The 20,599-nt window shown below is 48.5% G+C and overlaps 5 protein-coding genes across 9 annotated transcripts in view; 2 read left to right on the forward strand and 3 right to left on the reverse strand.

Moving 5' to 3' along the window:
* The window catches only part of CCDC63 (coiled-coil domain containing 63), a 58,378-nt gene extending 53,901 nt beyond the window's left edge, over positions 1–4,477 (forward strand). For 3 of the 4 annotated variants that reach the window (XM_050749762.1, XM_050749765.1, XM_050749763.1), the window contains 2 exons: positions 1,561–1,764; positions 4,273–4,477. In XM_050749762.1, the coding sequence (XP_050605719.1) occupies positions 1,561–1,764; positions 4,273–4,418 (350 nt within the window). In that variant the 3' untranslated portion in view covers positions 4,419–4,477. The remainder of the gene's footprint in view (positions 1–1,560; positions 1,765–4,272) is intronic. The other variant, XM_050749764.1, reaches the window with a different exon arrangement.
* The window catches only part of GPN3 (GPN-loop GTPase 3), a 637,401-nt gene that overhangs the window by 456,990 nt on the left and 159,812 nt on the right, over positions 1–20,599 (reverse strand). The window lies entirely within an intron of this gene.
* The window catches only part of VPS29 (VPS29 retromer complex component), a 444,410-nt gene that overhangs the window by 417,435 nt on the left and 6,376 nt on the right, over positions 1–20,599 (reverse strand). The window lies entirely within an intron of this gene.
* The window catches only part of LOC126931527 (peptidyl-prolyl cis-trans isomerase NIMA-interacting 4-like), a 773,797-nt gene that overhangs the window by 399,797 nt on the left and 353,401 nt on the right, over positions 1–20,599 (forward strand). The gene's annotated exons all lie outside the window — the stretch shown is intronic.
* Positions 7,840–17,693, reverse strand: MYL2 (myosin light chain 2). Of its 2 annotated transcripts, XM_050749942.1 has the most exons (8): positions 16,071–16,160; positions 15,324–15,325; positions 13,200–13,299; positions 12,688–12,763; positions 11,158–11,262; positions 10,235–10,313; positions 10,086–10,134; positions 7,840–8,171 (listed from the first exon to the last, which is right to left on the reverse strand). In XM_050749942.1, the coding sequence occupies exons 1-8, from the start codon at positions 16,104–16,106 to the stop codon at positions 8,073–8,075; spliced, it is 546 nt and encodes a 181-aa protein (XP_050605899.1). In that variant the 5' UTR covers positions 16,107–16,160; the 3' UTR covers positions 7,840–8,072. The 2 variants fall into 2 exon arrangements, with proteins under 2 accessions (XP_050605899.1, XP_050605901.1); XM_050749944.1 differs by lacking the exons at positions 13,200–13,299; positions 15,324–15,325 and adding an exon at positions 17,498–17,693.

Below are 20,599 nucleotides of genomic sequence, written 5' to 3' on the forward strand. Positions count from 1 at the left end.
GGAATTTCGCTCTTGTCACCCAGGCTGGAGTGCAATGGCGTGATCTCGGCTCACTGCAACCTCTGCCTCCTGAGTTCAAGTTATTCTCCTGTCTCAGCTTCCTTAGTAGCTGGGATTACAGGTGCCTGCCACCACGCCCAGCTAATTTTTGTATGTTTAATAGAGATGGGGTTTCACCACGTTGGCCAGGCTGGTCTTGAACTCCTGACCTCAAGTGATCCACCTGCCTCAGCTTCCCAAAGTGCTGGGATTACAGGCGTGAGCCATTGTGCCTGGCCTGGATGGTAATATTTTTGATCCCTGATTTTCAGATAGAATAGCAGCAGTCTGGACAGTGTGAGGTTTATTCAAAAAACATACCCAAATCCAGTAGTTATTGAATCAGATAATGAACCTCCGGATGGCAAGGGCTCCCTGTAGTGACCTGTTCAATTGTTGAACTTGGCTTTCTCTCTATGCCTCCATACACACTGAAGCTCTGGTAGGGCAAGGACTGTATTTTTGTTGTTAGTGTTGTCATTGTTTTGTTTTTCCTCCATTGCATCCTTAGCGTCTAGCACAGTGCATGGTGTGGTAGGCATTGAGTAATCATTTGCGAATGAATGAATGTCTTGTGACTGCACAGGGCTATGGAGCTACAGTGCAAAGGAATGTCCCCTGAATGAGGCAGGTCAGGAGAGCATTCCTGCAGGCCTGACCTGCGTTTTAAAACACCTCTAGGGGGTTATTCAGGGAAGTGTGTAGGGAAAGACATTCTGGCAGAAGGAACAGCATAAGTAAAGGCCTGGAGACTTGAAACAGAGAGCACTGGGGCAAATCAGGAGTTTAAGGTGGGGCTCCCAATTTTTAGTGTAACCTGGTGTTTCTCAACCTTCTTTTCGTTATCATCCTGCTAAGGAGCCTCTCTAGACGTATTTTCCTAATTGCCCTCCTTATGAATGTAATATTTTAATATCATTGAGATACTGTGTGTCTGCTTATGTCCTGTGTGTATCTGTGTTATATACATTAAGAAGTCAGAGGCCAGGCACGATGGCTCACGCCTGTAATCCTAGCACTTTGGGAGGCCGATACAGAAGAATCACTTGAGACTAGGAGTTCAAGACCAGCCAGACACAGTGTCTACAAAAAATACAAAAATTAGCTGGGCATGGTGTCATATGTCTTTGGTTACAGCTACTCAGGAGGCTGAAGCAGGAGAATCACTTGAACCTGGGAGTTTGAGATCGCAGTGAGCCAAGATCATGCCACTGCACTCTAGCCTGGGCAACAGAGCCAGACCTTGTTTACAAAAACAAAAACAAAAACAAAAAAAAGTCAATTATTTTTCGCTCAAGAACCAAATTTCAGCCTCTAAGGGTGAGGAGTGATGTTGTCCTGTTGAGAATGCATGGTGACACCCAGGAGAAAGCCTTGTCCTTGTCAGAGGTCAGATCCCGCACCTCCTGTACTTCCTGCTCCTCCCCACCTTCTGCAGTGGGGGCGCCACCCCTAGCGCCCCCAGCGCCCCCAGGTCTAGGTCTCTCAGCAGCCATCTTGGTCCTACTTTTTGTTCTCCAGCCATCATTGAAAAGAAGACCAATGACCTGCTGCTGTTGGAGACCTATAGGCGCATCCTGGACATGGAAGGGGCAGAGGCTGAGATCACGCCGCCCTTCCTCAACCCTTTCTGGGGTGGCTCTGCCCTCCTCAAGCCCCCAGAACCCATCAAAGTCATCCCCCCAGTGCTGGGGGCTGACCCCTTCGGCGACAGGTTGGATGATGGTGAGTTCTCTCTCTCAATCTGTGCAGGTTGCTGGGAAACCTGTGCCTTCAGGTCTGGGGAGGCCTTGTCCAGGCGCCCGAGGGGGTCTGCAGTGTTGAACCTCGTTTTCCCCTCTTTATGAGCCATTGTGGCCTGCCAGTTCCCTTGGGTGCATTATTGGCTGTGGTCACTTGGTATCATTTGCTTGGGGACTTTTCTCTCTATGATGCTAGGGTGACACAGATCCTGAAGTTCAGTTATTTTGGATATTTTTAAAAGTCAAAACTACCTTTTGATCATTTAAAATGAACCTTAAAATATCAAAAGTTTACAAATTGGCAAGTTATGGGTAGACATAGTTCCCAGACTCTGTGTCTCACGCTCACCCTATCTATGCTCCTGAGTCTCACTCGCCTATGACCTCCCTTTCCCTGACCCATTGTGCCTCTAGGACCCATCCTTGGCCCCTCTCCATTTTTGTCCCCTAACCCCACGGTTGAAGCAGCTTCAACCTGGTCCATGCCAGAAGCGAAATGGTCAACCGTGGTTCTTCCAATACTGGCCCATTGATCTTCTTCTTTTCCAAGGTGGAACCTCACTCATCCCCCTCATGCAGAGAGCCAGGCCTTCACTCTGAAGGTGGGAATCAAATTGGCCTCACCTGCTTTTTGGAGAGCAGTCTGGCCACATATATGGGAACCGATCCTTCCAGAAGGACTTACTCAAGGGTCGAAGGTGAAAGGTGGAGGAGTGGAGGCTGTTCACTGTAGCTCCAAACTGGCAACAAGTGTAATGCCCACCCCTTAGAGATTGGTTAAATAAGGTCCAGCTCATCCACCCATGCAGTGGAATTCTAAGCAGCCCCAAAAATGAGGCATAGGGCCAATATGAAGAGACTAGGAAGATGCCCTTGATATTAAGACAAAAAGGGAAAACAGTCAGTTGCACGACAATTGTCTGGGCATCCTGAGAAGTACTGTATTGTATAATCCCATCTTTCGAAAAACATTCTCTACATATGCGTGCAATACACAGGCACACACATGCGTGTATATATGTGCGTGTGTGTATATGTGTATAGATGTGTGTATGTGTGTATATGTGTATATACAGATGTGTATGTATATATATGTGTGTGTGTATATGTGTATATATAGATGTGTGTGTGTGTGTATATATATATTTTTTCTTTGCCAGTAGTCCTCAGTCAGGGGTGATTTACCCTTTATGGGACATTTGGCAATATCTGAAGATATTTTTGGTTGTCACAACTGAAAGTGATGGTGTTGCTGTCATCTAGTGGCCAAAGATGCTGCTAAAAATCTCACAATGCACAGGACAGCACTTCACAACCCTGATACGTAATAAGAGATATAAGACATCTGAGAGAGGGGGAGGGAGAGGGAGAGAAAGAGGAAGGCTCAGAGGCAGGAAGAGGAGGAGGAGGAGGAGGAAGGGAGGGAGGGGCGATGAGAGAAAGGGAAAGAGGAAGGTTTCTAGATTATGCATAAAAAACCAGAGGTGTATAAGCCACCTGTTACAGTGGATGATTGTGGATGGTGGTTTGCAGATAACCTTGCATTTCTAAGTTAAACAATTCTGTATTGTTTGAAATTTTCTCTTACAATGACCTTGCATGACTTTAGTAAGTAGAGAAAAAAATCAATTTTTAAAAAGCTGCCACCATTTCTCTGAGCGGGATAGACCCCCAATAAGCGCATGTGCACACACACACACGCACACAGCACATGCGTACACACACACACGCACACAACACATGCACACACACACACGCAGACACGCACACAACACATGCGTACACACATGCACACACAGAGATCCTGTGTGTTTCAGCTGAAGAGACTGAAATGTGGCAGGAGTGAAAGCTAGGCCAGATGACACCCATCTCAGCACAACTTCCACCACCCTTTCAGTTCCTAAAAGGCTGGGGGGAGAGGTGGGCAGAGCTGCTGGTGGGTTGTCCTCACGAGGTCGGAAATGTACGGATACTGTCTTCACCTCTGTTCACGGGAATGTCGATGAACTTTAGTTTCTCCCAGCCCACTGGCCTCTATGGCCTACAGGCGTGAATTAGAAGAGGGGCCACTTTTGGGTAGATTAATTAGAAAAAGGTGCCCCTTCTGGATAGCTATGGCTCAGCAATCAAGTGGGGGCTGGATTTCAACCCCTCTGTCTACCCCTCTCCTCTAAGTGTCTTTGTGTAGTGCACATCCTGAACAACTGCACATGGTGGCCCTAACTCCTTAACATTAAACCAAATATTCGTCACATCCTTGTCTGGGAGGAAAACTAGTCATTGTCTGGGCAGCCCCGAGAAGTATATTTCTGTTCATTCTCCCCTCCTTGAAACCTGAGAATTTCCAGGCTCCACTCCCCAATGCTATGGAGGGATGCCAAACCAGGCTTGGCCATCCCTGCCTTGGGCAGAGAGAGAGAGTCACTGGGAAGGAAGCCCCAGCCCTGGGTTTGATTTCCCAGCACCTCACACAAACCTGGTCTTGGTGCAGTGGAACAGCCCCTGGATCACAGCAGCCTTCGGCAGCTGATTCTCGACAATTACATCCTGAAGGAGAATCGGAGTAAGGAAGTGCGCGGAGACAGCCTGCCTGAGAAAGTGGATGACAGCAGGTCCAGGAAGAGGGTAACCATGTGAGGTGCATGCACGGGGCCACCTTTGCACAATAACTGAAAAAATAAATGTTTTGTTCTGTAGCCTCGTGCCTGTCACACGCATTACTAAGGGCTTTGGGTGCTGGGGCCACCTCTGGGCTGGGACCGAGGAGTGAGAAGTAAAAGCGGGAGCAGGGGGCGGGAACCGTGTGAGGCCATCAAGGCCCCTGGACACCTCTGAGCTGGAGACCAACACAGGCCACCCCCAGACATGCAGAGACACAGATGCAGATGCGGTCCACCAGGTGTAACGGACTAGCCCGGGGGAGGGGCCATGCTGGAGCCAAAGTGTGGATCCTGAGACGCCGCTGGCCACCCGAGGTGTGGCAAACACTTGCGGATGGGAAGTGGGAGCTGGGGGCGTGCTGGATCTGCTTCTGTGGGTGTGTCTCTGGGTACATGTGTGTATATCTGTGTTTCTGAGTCTGTGTCTCTGTGTGTTTGTATCTGTGTGTCTGTATGTCTGTGTGTCTGTATCTGTGTATCTGAGTGTCTCTGGGTGTGTCCATATATGTGTGTACCTGTGTGTGTCTCAGAATCTGTGTGCATCTCTGTGTGTCTCTGTGTGTCTCTGTGTCTCTGTCTCTGTGTGTCTGTGTGTGTCTCTGCGTGTCTGCACCTGTGTGTGTCTCTGTGTGTCTGTGTGTCTCTGTCTGTGTGTCCCTGTCCGTGTGTCTCTGTCTGCACCTGTGTGTGTCTCTGTGTGTCTCTGTGTGTCCCTGTCTGTGTGTCTGTGTGTGTCCCTGTCTGTGTGTCTGCACCTGTGTGTGTCTCTGTGTGTCTCTGTGTGTCCCTGTCTGTGTGTCTCTGTATGTCTCTGTGTGTGTCTCTGTATGTCTCTGTGTGTCTCTGCGTGTCTGCACCTGTGTCTGTCTCTGTGTGTCTCTGTATGTTTCTGTGTGTCTCTGTGTGTCTCTGTATGTTTCTGTGTGTCTCTGTGTGTCCCTGTCTGTGTGTCTCTGTGTGTTCCTGTCTGTGTGTCTCTGTGTCCCTGTCTGTGTGTCTCTGTGTGTCCCTGTCTGTGTGTCTCTGCATGTCTGTATCTGTGTGTGTCTCTGTATCTCTGCGTTCATCTCTGTATGTCCCTGTATCTCTGTCTCTGTGTGTTCTGTGTGTCTCTGCACGTCTGTACCCATTCTTGGGATTCTCTTTCTTCTTCTTCTTTTTTTTTTTGAGACAGAGTTCGGCTCTGTCACCCAGGCAGGAGTGATCTCAGCTCAGTGAGTGGCGTGACCTCAGCTCACTGTGTATCTGTGTGCATCTCTGTCTCTCTGTGTGTCTCTGCATGTCTCCATCTCTGCGTGTGTCTGTCGTGCGTGAGCATGTCACTGCAGAGCTGAGTGCAGTGTCCTGCCCAGAACCACGCACTGCCCTGGAGTGTCCTGAGTCCCGCCTTCTTGGTGCCGGACTGCATCTCTGACCACAGGAGCCCGGGGTATGAGGCTCTCAGCCTGGACCAACTCTGGAGTGCAGGGAGGCTGTGAGGGGCAAGGGTCACCACAGGGTGTGGGGCATCCTGGGTCATGGGGTGGGGCCGTGACTCCCCTGGGTCCCTGCCCACGAAGCCTGCTTTGAAAGGGGCCCCAGGTCTCTGCAGCCAGAAGACAGTTTCGTTCATCCTGTCGCTGGCTCGGCCCTGAGCTCCTGCCACGGATGGCACTGTTGCCATTGTCAAGCCTTGAGGACTGGCCCTAACTGTGGCTCCTCTGGCCTCCTGGGCCCTCCTGCCTTCACTGTGACCCCAGCTCCACTCTGTCACCAAATTTCAGCTTGTTCCCATCACATCATTGACTTGGGCTGTGTTCTTAGGTTCTTGGGATTCTCTCTTTTCTTTTGAGACGGAGTTTGGCTCTGTCGCCCAGGCTGGAGTGATCTCAGCTCACTGCAACCTCCTCCTTCTGGGTTCAAGTGATTCTCTTGCCTCAGCCTACTGAGTAGCTGGGATTACAGGCATGTGCCACCATGCCCAGTTAATTTTTGCATTCTTGGTAGAGACGGGGTTTTGCCATTTTAGCCAAGCTGGTCTCGAGCTCCTGAACTCAAGCAACCCGCCCGACTCGACCTCCCAAAGTGCTGGGAGGGTTCTTGGAATTCTCTTGAAAACTTGAAGTGCCTGAAGTCCATTCCCTGCTGCTTCTCGGGTTTTCCTCCGGGGAATCTTCCCGCCCATCTCCAGGTCATATGGTTCAGGAGGGCTCTGATTTCAACCCCAGCACAGGGCTGATCAGTTGAGCCAGGCCCGTCCATCCATCAGAGCACTGCCTTTGCCAGTCCATGGTGATTGGTTCAGGGGTCAGGTGCCCCAGAGGGATCCCACGAGGCCCTGTTCTGAGGTTTGTGTGGAGTTGGGAGAGAGAGGAGTATGCTCTTCTAGGATTGCTAAGGGGCTGGAAAGGGGGCAGGAACTGCTCTTAATTGTTTTGCCACTGCCGAGAGCAGAGCAACATGACAGGAAACAGAGGCCTCCCCAGCCTCTGAGGGCACTGTCTGGGCTCCTAGATGCAACTGTGCCTGAAGCCCTTGGACTTCTTAGTTATTTGAACCTATTTCTTTTTCTTTTTCTTTTTTTTTTCCTTTTCTAAGAGACAGAGTCTCACTCTGCCACCCAGGCTGGAGTGCAGTTCACTGCGGCCTCAACCTCCTGGGCTCAAGCGATCCTCCCACCTCAGCCTCCTGGGTGGCTGAGACCACAGGTGCACACCACTATGCCTGGCTGTTTATTTTTTGTAGAGATTGGATCTCACTATGTTGCCTAGGCTGGTCTCAAACTTTTGGGCTCAAGTGATCCTCCTGCCTCAGCCTCTCAAAGTGCGGGCATCACAGGGATGAGCCACCACACCTGGCCCTATTTGTTTCTTACATTGGGAATCTTGCAGCCATAATAGACCTGAATGCTTCAACCATGACTGTGGTCACTCAAAATCAAGGGTCAACTCACATCCAGGCCTGGGCCCCAGACAGGGTCAGAAGTCAGTATCACTCCCCTAGTTTGCTAGGGAAGAAGTACAAACAACTTCTACTTTATCTGAAACTAGAAATCACTCTCTTAGAATTGGCAGGTGTGATTACTGTTGAAGGAGCTATGTTCCTACCATGTGTCAGGCCACTTCCTTCTTGTCACTGTCACTGGCAGGAGAGGCATTCCGATGGCATCCTAAGGGAAGGATGTCGTGGAAGCAAGGCCCTCTAAATGCTTGAGCTCTTTGGAAGAGAGGGCTGTGGTCATCCAGGTAACATTCCAGTAAAACATGGTCCTTAATAGAAACAGTTTTGAGTGGCTGCAAAGGTCTACCTTAAATAAAGAGTCACCAAGATTCAATAATGACTGCAAGGCTGTCACTAACTCATCTGCTTTTGCCTTTCTTACTTGAGGCACTATCTGTCAGAGAAATGTCATGACCAAATACACAACCTCCTGTTTATTGTAACACAGCCTCTGGATAGATTTCCATCTCTAGGATGTGCGGCCATGAGGTTATCTGTAGCCACCCAGGCTGCAAAGAAGATGGAGGTGGATAAATGGGGCAGCCACACAGCTAACAGACAAGGTGGGGACAGAGGCAGTACTGGGGGGAGAGAGATGAGGGCACGGACCACTCTGCAAAGACGAGCCCAGGGCGCAGCAGCCAGCTCCCTCCTAGTCCTTCTCTTCTCCGTGGGTGATGATGTGCACCAGGTTCTTGTAGTTCAAGTTGCCAGTCACGTCAGGGGGGAAGGCGGCGAACATCTGCTCAATCTGCAATGAGCCAGCAAGACATGCTAAGGATGAGGGGAGGGGAACTGAGACAGAGGGTGGGGGGTTGTGGGCGGGGCCTGAGTGGACGGGTAGCTGGGGTGGGGGATGGGAACATGGGCCACTCAGAGGGTCCTCCAGAGAAGGACTTCCCCAGCTGCTGAAGGGCCCCCTCGCCCAAGGTCATGCCCTTTCTGGGGCAGCCTACAGCCAGCGGATGGGATTGGTGTGGGGGTATAAAGGCGCGGCCATCTCGCCCAACTTGGTGCCTCCCAGGAGAGCTATCGAATGAGCTCCCTGCCTGGGGAGTCAGTGGTGCTGGTCTTTGGGCCTGAATCTTGGCTCAACTTCTTCCTTCATGCACTTTTCCTTCCTTGCCCTTCCCTGTTCTTCCCTGACCTCAACGGCCCTCCCAAATAAACATCATGCAGAGATGTCCCTGGAAACCCAGCCTTCCACCAGCATCACAAACTCAAGAGTTTCCAGGGGCCAGGCAGGTGATTTAAGGGAGCAGGATAGGTCCTGTGGCTAAATGGAGACACATGGCAATCTAAAAAGGTGACATGAAGGTGGCCACAGGGACCAGGGCATCAGAAATCTAGATTTTTGTTTTTATACAAACTTTCCCCATTTAAAAAGCATTGGCTAGTTTTTTTAAAAAACCATACTGGCTATTCATAGCCAGCACTTGTATTGCCTTTGCCAGAAGTTCACATTTTCCCCACATTAACGTATCAAATCCTTGCAATCTCCTATGAGGTAGCTTCTATTATCATTCCCACTTTACAGATGAGGAAATTGAGGTGCAGTGAGGTTAAGGAGCTTGTTCAAAGCCCACAGCAGGTGGAAAGTGAAGGCAGCCCTTTTAGCTGCTTGAATTTTTGGGGAGGGGAAATCTACATACAATTTTTAGTAAAATGTGGAACTTGATGGAGAGAGGCCTGTGAGGCTATGAGGCGGCATTTAAAATCAACTCATTAAGGTTCACTAATAAGGTTGACGGCACCATTGCTTGCTCATACAGAAGCTTTGGCAAATTAGCAAAAATGCCCCTTCTACCAAACTCACTACCGCATCTCCCAGGAAAAGGTCACTGAGTTAAAAAAAAAATATTACCAGACAGTTTACTGCCAGTTCTGGAAAGCTGTTGCAACAAATACACAGTCTGATGACTGTGTATTTTCTAGATGTCAGTTTCATAAAACTGAAAAAAAGAGTTGTTCAGTGCACAACTCACATGACAGTATGTGGCAGCCCTTCACACTACAATAATTTCATGCTCTAAGCAGGTCTCTATGCATCGTGAGGAAGGCAGAACCTGCAGTCACATAGACCTAGGTTTGAATCCAGGTCCTGGCATTTACTATTAGTTTTGTTATCTTATTTTATTTTATTTTTGAGATGGAGTCTTGCTCTGTTGCCCAGACTGGAGTGCAGTGGCGTGATCTCGGTTCACTGCAACCTCTGCCTCCTGGGTTCAAGTGATTCTCGTGCTGTGCCTCAGCCTCCTGAGTGACTGGGAATACAGGTGTCCCCCACCATGCCCAGCTAATTTTTGTATTTTTAGTAGAGGCAGGGTTTCATCATGTTGGCCAGGCTGGTCTCAAACTCCTGGCCTCAAGTGATCCTCCTGCCTCGGCCTCCCAAAGTGCTGGGATTACAGGTGTGATTGTTGTTATTTTAGACAAGTGACTTTACTTCCCTGGGTCTCAGTTTGCCCATCTGTATAATGGGAGTTATGCTAGTCCCTACCTCATAGGGTGGCAGAGAATGAAATGAGGCCAGGGCTCAGAAGACGATAGCTGGTTCCCTGTCAGTGTGGGCTCAGGGGTGCTTTAGACAAGAGGGGGACATAGAGCCCCCCAGAGGGAGAGCCCAGGAGCTGGGGTACAGGGAGTGCTTGAAGGACCCCATTACCTCCTCCTTGGAAAACCTCTCCGCCTGCGTGGTCAGCATGTCCCGAACGCTGCAGAGAGAGGAAAGCAGGTGTTGGTGTCAGTTGTGCATGTGTAGTGGGGCAGGGGGGCAAGCAGGGAACCCCCTTCCTCCCCACAGACCCCACTCACTAATCAGCCTTCAGCACCCCTTTGCCTTCAGGGTCAAACACTTTGAATGCATTGAGTATGGTTTCCTCAGGGTCTGCTCCTGAAACGGAACACAGGGGTTACATGTACTGGGGGTGGCTGGGAACCACTGGCACCCCAGGCAGCTGGGCCCAAGTTCCCCCAGAGATGAAGGGGCCAGAGCAAGGCTGCTTTGCATGGAGGAAAAATACCCTGCTTTCATCTGATCCCTGAGCCTCTATTTTGAAAGAGAGGGCTGAGAACTCACGGTCAAACATCATCTAGATTCGAAAGCCTGGGATTCGAATCTTAACTCTGGCACTTGCTAGCCGTGTGGCCTCAGACAAGTGACTTTCTGTCTCTTAGTCTCAGTTCCCCATCTGTAAACTGAGGATAAGAATAGAGCGTACCTCCTAGTTGCTGTTAAGTGGGGTAATGCGTATAAAGTGGTTAGCATGAGGTCTGACTTAGGTTAAGTCCTGGAGCAATGTTAGTTGCTGTGTTTTTGTTTTGTTTTGTTTTGTTTTGTTTTGAGACAGAGTTTCACTTTGTTACCCAGGTTGGAGTGCAGTGGCACAATCTCGGCCCACTGCAACCTCCGCCATCCCGGTTCAAGGGATTCTCCTGCCTCAGCCTCCTGAGTACCTGGGACTATAGGTGTACACCACCGTGCCTGCTAATTTTTTGTGTGTTTTTAGTAGAGATGGGGTTTCACCATGTTGGCCAGGCTGGTCTTGAACTCCTGACCTCAAGTGATCCACCCACTTCGGCCTCTGAAAGTGCTGGGATTACAGGCATCAGCCACTGCGGCCAGCCAAATTGCTGTTTTCATTATTTTTTCCAATGGTGCTTTATCTCTTTTAAAGTTAACCATCTTCTGCCAGCCCCCCAAAGAAACATAGACACACACACACACACGACCTTACCCTTAAGTTTCTCCCCAAACATTGTGAGGAACACAGTAAAGTTAATTGGACCCGGAGCCTCCTTGATCATTTCATCAATTTCTTCATTTTTCACGTTCACACGCCCTAGGGTAGGAAACACACACTCAGGGACTCAGAGCTGGGGGAGAAAGAGCCATTATGACACTGCCATTGGCTCCTGGGATTCCACTTCAAGAAATCTAGTCTAGAAATAATCGGAGATGGGGTGGATGGGGGCAAAGATCTTATGTGAGAAGATGTTCTTGACAGTGTTATTTATAATAACCAAATGACTGGAAGCAACCCTAACATCTGATGTGGGAAGGGGTTCATTATTTACTTATTTTTCTTTGAGACAGGGTCTAGCTCTGTCATCCAGGCTGGAGTGCAGTGGTACAATCTCGACTCACTGTAACCTCCGTCTCCCAGGTTCAAGCGATTTTCGTGCCTCAGCCTCCTAAGTAGCTGGGATTGCAGGTGCACGCCACCGTGCCTGGCTAATTTTTGTAGTTTTTTGGAGAGATGGGGTTTTGTCATGTTGCCCAGGCAGGTCTCGAAGTGCTGGGTTCAAGTGATCTTCCAGCCTCCGCCTCCCAAAGTGCTGGGATTACAGGTGTGAGCCACCATGCCGGCCAGTCCGTTATATTTAAAATAGTGTCTTCAGAACCTGGAACATTTAATGCAGATGCTTTCATTTTTCACTCAAATGGGAAAGGCTTGTATTGTAAATTAGCCCTTCACAGTTGGAGGCAGGAGAGACAGACCAGGATCACCTGAGGGAATTTTTTCAAGTTAAACCTGCTGTAACCCACAGCCTTGAAGGTTCTGATTTACCTGCTCTAGTCCTGCCACAAGCCTACCTTTGTGCAAATAAGAAAAATCTGTCACTTTTTAAGCCAATGTATGTTTTAAGTATAAAAAGCTACACTCACTACAAATGTGAATAGTTCCCTGTAGAATTGTGCAGTGCACCGTCTGCACAGCTGTGTATGGTTGCCCTGAGTTCTAAGGTTAGGAGTAAGAGGCGGTGGTGGGTAGCAGATTAGACATGTATATTTTGAAGAAACTCCATGTACTTGTGCTCACACTGTTGAGATGATACATTTTAGAAGATGAATTCAAAAGAGAATGATTCCAATAATTTAAAAAACTAAAACCCAAACCTAACAGACATGTCTAGAAAGACTTAGAGGAAAGAGACTGGAATGTTCACAGTGGAATATGACCTTCTGGGTGATGTCATTTTCTCCTTTATACTTTTCTGCATTTTTCCCCATTTTCTGTTGTGAGCTGACATTGCATTCAAAATCACACAAAAAAGTTATTTCAGGAGATAAAAGATATCTGAAGACACTCAAAGGCTAAACACTTCTTTCCCATCCCCTGAAATTTGTCTTAAAGAGCAGTTGTGGTGGAGTTGTTTCTTTGGGAAATGACACCCATCTTGGGCTTTTCTGATGGTCCCACCTCGTGCTCCTCATGGATGTGAGATAAAGAGACCCTCCTCCAGGGCTAGAGGGTGCGACATACCAAGGGCAGCAAAGGTGTCTCTCAGATCGTTCTTGTCGATGAAGCCATCCCTGTTCTGGTCCATGATAGTGAAGGCCTGTGGAAGGGAAGTGATTGGCAGCTCAGCCTGGGAGAAACTGGCAGAGTTGCCCAAGAAGTTGGGCCAAGGACTTGGCAAGAGTGGATTCTGGGATCTTCAAAGATCATTGCAGGACCTCAGATCAAAAGTCAACAATTGAAGATAATCCAACAATTTCTTCAAAATGTTAGGCCTCGTGTTATCATATGACCCAGACATTCCACTGCTAGATATATACCCAAGAGAATTGAAAACATGTCCACATAAAAGCCTGTACACAAGACTGGGCATGGTGGCTCATGCCTATAATCCCAGCACTTTGGGAGGCCTAGGCTGGTGGGTCACTTGAGGTCGGGAGTTCAAGACCAGCCTGGCCAACATGGTGAAACCCCATCTCTATGAAAAATAGAAAAATTAGCCAGGCGTGGTGGCGCATGCCTATAATCCTAGCTACTCGGGAGGCTGAGGCAGGAGAATTGCTTGAACCCGGGAGGCGGAGCTTGCAGTGAGCTGAGATCATGCCACTGAACTCCAACCTGGATGACAGAGCAAGACTCCATCTTGGAAAACAAAAACAAAAACAAAAACAACCTGAACACAAATGTGTGTAACAGCATTGTTCACAGTAGCCCAAAACTGAAAGCAACCTACATGTCCATCAGCTGATGAATGGATAAACCAAATGTGGTCTGTCCATACAATGGAATATTATTCAGTCATAAAAAGGAAGGAAATTCCTACAAAGATTACAACATGGATGAGCCTTAAAACATATGTGAAAGAAGTCTGACACAAATACCACATATTGTATGATTCAATTTCTATGAAATGTCCAGAACAAGAAATTCATGGAGACAGAAAATGGATTAGCGGTTGCCAGGGGCTGGTGGGAGAGGGAGGAGCAGGAAGTGACTGCTAATGGGTATGGGGTTTCTTTCTGGGGTGATGGAAATATTCTGAAAGTAGATAGTGGTGATGGTTGCACAACTTTGTGAGTGTACTACAAACCACAAAACAGCACACTTAAAAGATGAATTTTATGATATGCAAATTATACCCCTATAAAGCTATTTATTTATTTATGAGAAAGAGTCTTGCTATGTCGCCCAGGCTGCAGTGCAATCTGGTGTGATCTCGACTCACTGCAACCTCCACCTCCCGAGTTCAAGCGATTCTCCTGCCTCAGCCTCCCGAGTAGCTGGGACTGTAGACACGCACCACCAATGCCCAGTTTATTTTTGTTTAGTAGAGTCAGTGTTTCACCATTTTGGCCAGGCTAGTCTCAAACTCCTGACCTCAAGTGATCTGCCCACCTCGGCCTCCCAAAGTGCTGGGATTACAGGTGTGAGCCACTGTGCCTGGCCCATGATTCCTCATTTGTGAAATACTTGGGCATTTATAAAGTTCTGAGAACCTCCCTGGCCGCCAGCTGAGACAGATTACTGGTCCCATTTTACAGGCAGGGCAGGCTAGGGAGTGGGGAGGTCAGATGAAACACCAGTTTTTAGCTTTTTAAAAAAATAATAGCTTTAGGCCAGGTGCAGTGGCTCACGCCTGTAATCCCAGCACTTTGGAGGCCAAGGCAGAAGGATCACTTGAGGCTAGGAGTTTGAGACCAGCCTGGCTAACACAGTGAAACCCTGTCTCTAGTAAAAATACAAAAAAATTAGCCAGGCATGGTGGTGAGTACCTGTAATCCCATTTACTCAGACAAACAAACAACAAACAAACAAACCCAAATGGGGAATCCTGGCTACGTGTTTTGAGCTCTTTGCATCCCCTGCCCACACCCCCCGTAGCTGATTCCGGGGGTTGGGAAAAGAGGCAGGTGTAGCTTTCTCCCTGGAAGGTGACGATCTCAAGTTCAGATATGACACTTGTCTCAGGAATTTCTCTTTCCCTATGGGACACAGCATTCCTGCAATCTGAATGTTAGTGAGGACAAAAGGTACAACTGCTCATTTCCTGTTTCGAAGCCCCAAATGGTTTCCCCTTTGATATAAAGCACGTTAGGGCAGGGTGTAGCAGCTCACGCCTGTAATCCCAGCACTTTGGGACGTCAAGGCAGGAGAATTGCTTGAGCCCAGGAGTTTGAGACCAGCCTGGGCAACACAAGGGGACTCAATCTTTACAAAAATCACAAAAATTAACTGGGCACGGTGGTGTATACCTGTGGTCCCAGCTACTCAGGAGGCTGAGGTGGGAGGATCGATTAATCTGGGAGGTTGAAGCTGCAGGGAGCCATGGTTGTGCCACTGCACTCCAGGCTGGGTGACAGAGCCAGACTCTGCCACACACACACACACACAAAAGCAGACTGATCTCTTTAGCATCATTTTAGCATAGTTCCCTCTGGACAGCCAGGTAGTAATGTGGATGAGTCAGTGTGAGCCCTCACAACTGCTGGAAAATGAATTCCGAGCCTGTCCTTCCAAGCCTGTGTGCAGTTTGGTCTAATTGGTACTTGGGTTCTCTTCATAAGGTCCATTGCCATCGAATGCGATGGGGTTTCAAACAGGGCTAGTGGTTAATAATCAAAGACTGTAACATTTAAAACCCAGAAGATACTGCTTTTTACCTCTCAGACTGGCAGAAAAAATTGTGACTATTAATACCCAGTGTTGATGGAAATGTGGGGAAAGGCACTCTTCTTGAGACTGCTGGGCATAGGAATTAGTGCTGTGATTTTGGGGGGCAATTCGGACCAGCAGTTCTGCCTGTTTTTAGTTCTTTTGTTGTTGTCGTTTTAAGTTCCTTTGACCCAGCAGTTCTGCTTTTAGGACTTTACTCCCAAGAAGTAGCCAGAGATACAAGCAAAGAGGTGTTATTTATAATAGTAAAACATTATAAACAAATGTCATATTTAACCATAGAAAAAATGGTTTAAATATATGATAGGAAATGTTAATGGTGAATTTCTCAAAGAAAAAAATGCAGGTAGTAATCAGTGGGCACAGAAGATTATAATTTTGTTTAATACACATATACATAGATAACAAAAATGGCTTGAAGGGTATATACCAAAATGCGAACTGATTATCTCTAGGTAATAGAATTGTAGGTAGTTTTTATTTCCTTTTTTGTGCTTTTCTGAAAAATTTTCTGACATTTTTCAACAAGGAATATATTTTACTTTGATAATCAGCGAAGTTATTAAAAACAGTTTCTTTTAAAAATTTACACATCCATTCAGGCTGAATTTGGGATTGTTTGGAGGACAGAGGCGTCTAATGAAAAGTCCCTGCTGGGAATATGGAACAAAAGGAAGGTTCTCCCTCACGGGTGGGATTTCCTTCCGTGTGGATGATTCAACAGCTGCACCCACCTCCTTAAATTCCTGGATTTGGGTCTGTTCGAACATGGAGAACACGTTGGAGTTGGCGCCCTGGGCTCTCTTCTTTGCTTTCTTAGGTGCCTGGGGGAAAAAAGCATTGATTAAAAGAGTGAGAGGCTGGGAGTCAAAAAAACTAGGTCAGGCCCCTTCTCTGGGTGAGTTCATCTCTGTTGCAGGGCTCAGCTGCCCATCTGTGAAATGCAGGTACAGCGTCCACACTCAGGTCTCAAAACAGTGACGCTGGAGGGAGCAAAGGACACGACATAAAGTTTCTCCAGAGCCTCCTGGTCCCAGGGGATCATAGCGTTTGTGCATCTTGTAGTGGCTCCTTCATTAACTAGGAGAAGCCACAGGTGTGTCCCTGGGGATGGAGGCCACACCTACAGATCGTCCCTGCAGGATCCAGCCGCTTTTGTTCCGATGCATTTCACAAAAAGCTCAGTAATGCACAGAAGGAGAATTGATTGGAGGGAGAGAAAAAGTCAGGCTCACTAAGCCATGATGAATGCCAAGATGAAATGACAGTTCTTCAAGGTGTTAAAACCCAACTGCGCCCCACACCCCACAATTTTCCCTTGATCCAAATGGCAGCAAAACCTCCTCTCTGAATGCCCTGTCCTTGCATCATGTCAACAGGGCAGAGAAGAGCGAGTTGACCTTTCCTCCCCACCCCACTTCTCTCTGACTTTCAATAACAGCAAATGCTTCAATACTCTACATATGTATTATTATTTAATTCTCATAACCGCTCTGTCAAGCGGATACTATTATTATCATCCCCATTTTACAGGGGAGGCAACTGAGGCTCAGAGAGGTTGGGTCACTTGCCCAAGATCGCACAGCCACACACACACAAAAGGCAGAGCTGGAGTTGAACTTGGGTATTGAACTTGGAGAGTTGAACTTGGGCATTCTGACTCCAGAGTTCCTGCCCCAACCACTCTCCGTCCTGCGCTGACCCTGATTTGGGAGCTGCCCACTTCAGGAGGGGGACACGCAACTCAACAGCACAGGAAGAAAGGTTTTAAATTTGCAAGTTCAAAAGGTGAAAACAAAAACATTCTTTTTCCCAGCTGCCTGAACAAGAGAAAAGAATTACAATTTGATCCTTAAAAGCGTTCAATCCCATTTTGCAAGCCCTGGGAGTTATTGATTCCTTGAGAGGTCAGTAGACAAGCCATAAAAAAGCCAACTCTCTTATTTTGTGTTTGTGAGTCCCCGGGAGCTGCTGTTATTTGTGGCCTATCGGGGCATTGATTGGGGTTCCTCTGTGCGCGCGCAGTCAGCGGGGCTTTTTCCACAAGGGGCTGGAGGCTTTGAGAGCCTCCTTCCTCCGCCTCCGCCGTGGTCCCCTGCTTGTAGTGGCTTCCCCTCCTCGCCCACCCGGCATCATCACCTCCTGGAGCCCTTGTACTCACCATGGTGGAAGGGACCCAGCACTGCCTCCCGAGAAGAATTCCACACTCCGCCCAGCTCTCCGCAGCCCGGGAACAATAAATACTTCCTCCCCATGTTTAAAAATAACCCCATGACCGCTTTTGGCAGTCATAGGTGAGGCGGGCACCACCTAAGGCCCCCCCACCCCATGCCGTTCTTCTGAAGTAAGGGTGGCTCACTCGCCACTGGGTGACACGTGAGCCCCCAAAAAGGCATTCAAGGTTAAAGAGGCAGTAGCTGGGTCATGGTCACGGGGAGAGATGCTGCGCTCTCTGCAGTGCTCGGGCCGGGGACACTTGTGCTTGTCAATTTTGAGAAAGAAAATGGCAGGGAGAGGAGACTGCTAAAATGCTCTGTTTTATCAGCCTGGATCTGGCCTCAGGGCCTTTGCACCTGTGTGCCTTCTACCTGGAATGCCTTTCCGTCAGTCATTGCACAGCTCCTTCCTTCACCTCCTTCATTGCATCTTTGCTCAGATGTCATCTCCTGAGTAAAGCCTCCCCATCCACCCTATTTAAAATAACCATGAAGGCTGGCACTGTGGCTCATGCCTGAAATCCCAGCACTGTGGGAAGCTGAGGCGGGAGGATCGCTTGAGCCCAGGAGTTTGAGAGCAGCCTGGGTAACATAGGGAGATGCCTGTCTCTACAAAAACAAACAAACAAACAAACAAACCCCCCCAAAAACCCCACAAAAACAAAAACAAAAAAAAAACAAAAAAAACCAATTAGCTGCGCATAGTGGTGCATGCCTATAGTCTCAGCTATTCAAGAGGCTGGGACAGGAGGATCACTTGGGTCCGGGAGGTTGAGGCTGTGGTGAGCCACGATCACACCACTGCGCTCCAGCCTGGGTGACAGAGCAAGACCGTGTCTCAAAACAGACAAATAACACAGCCACGGACCCGCTGCCCTCAGATCTCCCTTCTCAGCTTTGTTTCTCTGCACAGCGTGAGGCGGTCCTGAACGCTGCCTGCAGTGCACTGACTCATTCTGTTAGGTGCCAGTGGAGCGTCAGCTCAGAGGGCGGGGATCACTTTAGTTTCCCTCACCACTGACCGTCTCCCCAGCTCCCAGCTTGTGACGCACACAGCAGCAGCTCAAAAATGAGTATTTGTTGACTGAAGAAATGACAAATCTCATTGACTGAGCGCTGGCACGTGCTGGGCACCATGTGCTCGTGGCTCCCACACACAATTTTCCAACCACCCTAGAGGGTGGAGACCACCTCATCATCCGTGCCCCGATTTTACTAATGAGGAAACAAAAGCTCAGAGAGGCAAAGTGAGCTGCTCAGGGTCACACAGTGATGGAGCTGGGCATGGACCCCTTTGGAGGCCCCTTTGTCTCCAGAGTCCAGGCTCTTTGAGGGCCTTGAAAACAGCAGCTGCTCTCAGAATGCAAGGTGTTGTTATATAATACTTTTACTCAAGACAGCTTTCCTGCTGAGTGCAGTGGCTTATACCTGAAATGCTAGCACTTTGAGAGGCTGAGGCGGGTGAATCACTTGAGTCAGGAGTTCAAGACCACCCTGGCCAACATGATGAAACCTGTCTCTAGTAAAAATACAAAAATTAGCCAGGTGTGGTGGCGTGGGCCTGTAGTCCCAGCTACTCAGGAGACTGAGGCAGGAGAATCTCTTGAAGCTGAGAGGCAGAGGTTGCAGTGAGCCAAGATCGCACCATTGCACTCCAGCCCTCCAGCCTGTCTCAAAAAAAAAAAAAAAAAAAAAAAAAAAAAAGACGGGCATGGTGGCTCACACCTGTAATCCTAGCAGTTTGGGAGGCCAAGGTGGGTGGATCACCTGAGGTCAAGAGTTCAAGACCAGCCTGGCCAACATGACAAAATCCCGTCTCTACTAAAAATACAAAAATTAGCTGGGCGTAGTGGCACTTGCCTGTAATTCCAGCTACTTGGGAGGCTGAGGCAGGAGGATTGCTTGAACCCAGGAGGCGGAGGTTGCAGTGAGCCAAGATCGCACCATTGCACTCCAGCCTGGGTGACAGAGCGAGACTCCATCTCAAATATGAGAACAAAAAAACCCCCAAACCAAACCAAAACAACAAAAGATGGCCATCCTCCTATGCCCTTAAAGACAGCCTTGGGATTCAGGGAGCAAGAACTCGGGGCTTGGAATCATCGTGGTTATTTAGTGGCCGTGGGTGGCAGGACTGAGTGCCAGAGGTCACACCTCTAAGAAGGAGAATGTCCCTCTGCCCTCCCAGTGGTGTGGGCACAGGGCTGATGGTTGAACCAGCATTCTTTCCCCTTAATGGAGCCCAGCGCAAAGCAGCAAATTTCCCGCCCTTGAGGTGCATAAGTGTGAGGGGAAGATGGACAAAGAGAAAGTAAACAAATGCACAACCCAGACAGTTGCAGGCAGTGACAGGTCTCACGCAGGAATGAGACAGAGTGACGGATCTCATGCAGGGATGAGACAGAGGCATGGCAGTGGCCAGGTGAGAGCCTCAGACGGGGACGTAGGTGGGCTCCTCCAAGCAGAGTCTGCAAAGGGGGCTCCAGGCAGCAGGGACAGCACGTGCCTCAAGGCAGGGAGAATTTGGAGGCTTTGAGGAACAGAAGTCACCTTGGGGCTGGAGTTTTCCAGAACATAAAAAAAAAAAAAATCAGTTTTCTTATTAGGTTTTCCGCAGGGTAAAAGGAGGTGAGACCTGGTAAATGGTAGCTATCACTCACTCCCCTTCTCAGTTGGAAAAAAAATCTCAATTTTGGGGCACACAAACCCAAGGACCATTTACGGCTGTGATAAAAAAAAAAAAAAGGTGTGGGGTTTTTTTCTTCTCTGCAGTCATACATGGGTTAGAATTACCCAGGAGACTCTTCTAACAGTCTTTAATAACAAAAGATGTGTTCATGTGTAGGCACATGTGTGCACAGACAAAAACACGTCTGCACATGCATAGAGACACACAGACACGTGCACGCACACACATCCACATACGTACAGTGCACACATCAAGAGGAGCTTTTCTGTCCAAGGTTCTCTGACAACACCAGAATAAATGTTTCCCTAGCTAATAGCACACCATGGATTTTCGTTAAAACCCTGTGCGAGCAGTCAGT

This window comes from Macaca thibetana, chromosome 11 (genome assembly GCF_024542745.1).
Source record: "Macaca thibetana thibetana isolate TM-01 chromosome 11, ASM2454274v1, whole genome shotgun sequence".
Classification (NCBI taxonomy): Eukaryota; Metazoa; Chordata; class Mammalia; order Primates; family Cercopithecidae; genus Macaca; species Macaca thibetana.

Excerpts from the sequence above, each read along its gene's own strand:
- MYL2 (XM_050749942.1), bottom strand. The coding sequence starts at position 16,106 with ATGTTCGAACAGACCCAAATCCAGGAATTTAAGGAG. Across the intron at positions 10,135-10,234 it reads GGGGTGCTGAAGGCTGATTA|CGTTCGGGACATGCTGACCA; the intron begins GTGAGTGGGGTC and ends CTCTCTCTGCAG. Across the intron at positions 8,172-10,085 it reads AGAGGTTTTCCAAGGAGGAG|ATTGAGCAGATGTTCGCCGC; the intron begins GTAATGGGGTCC and ends GGCTCATTGCAG.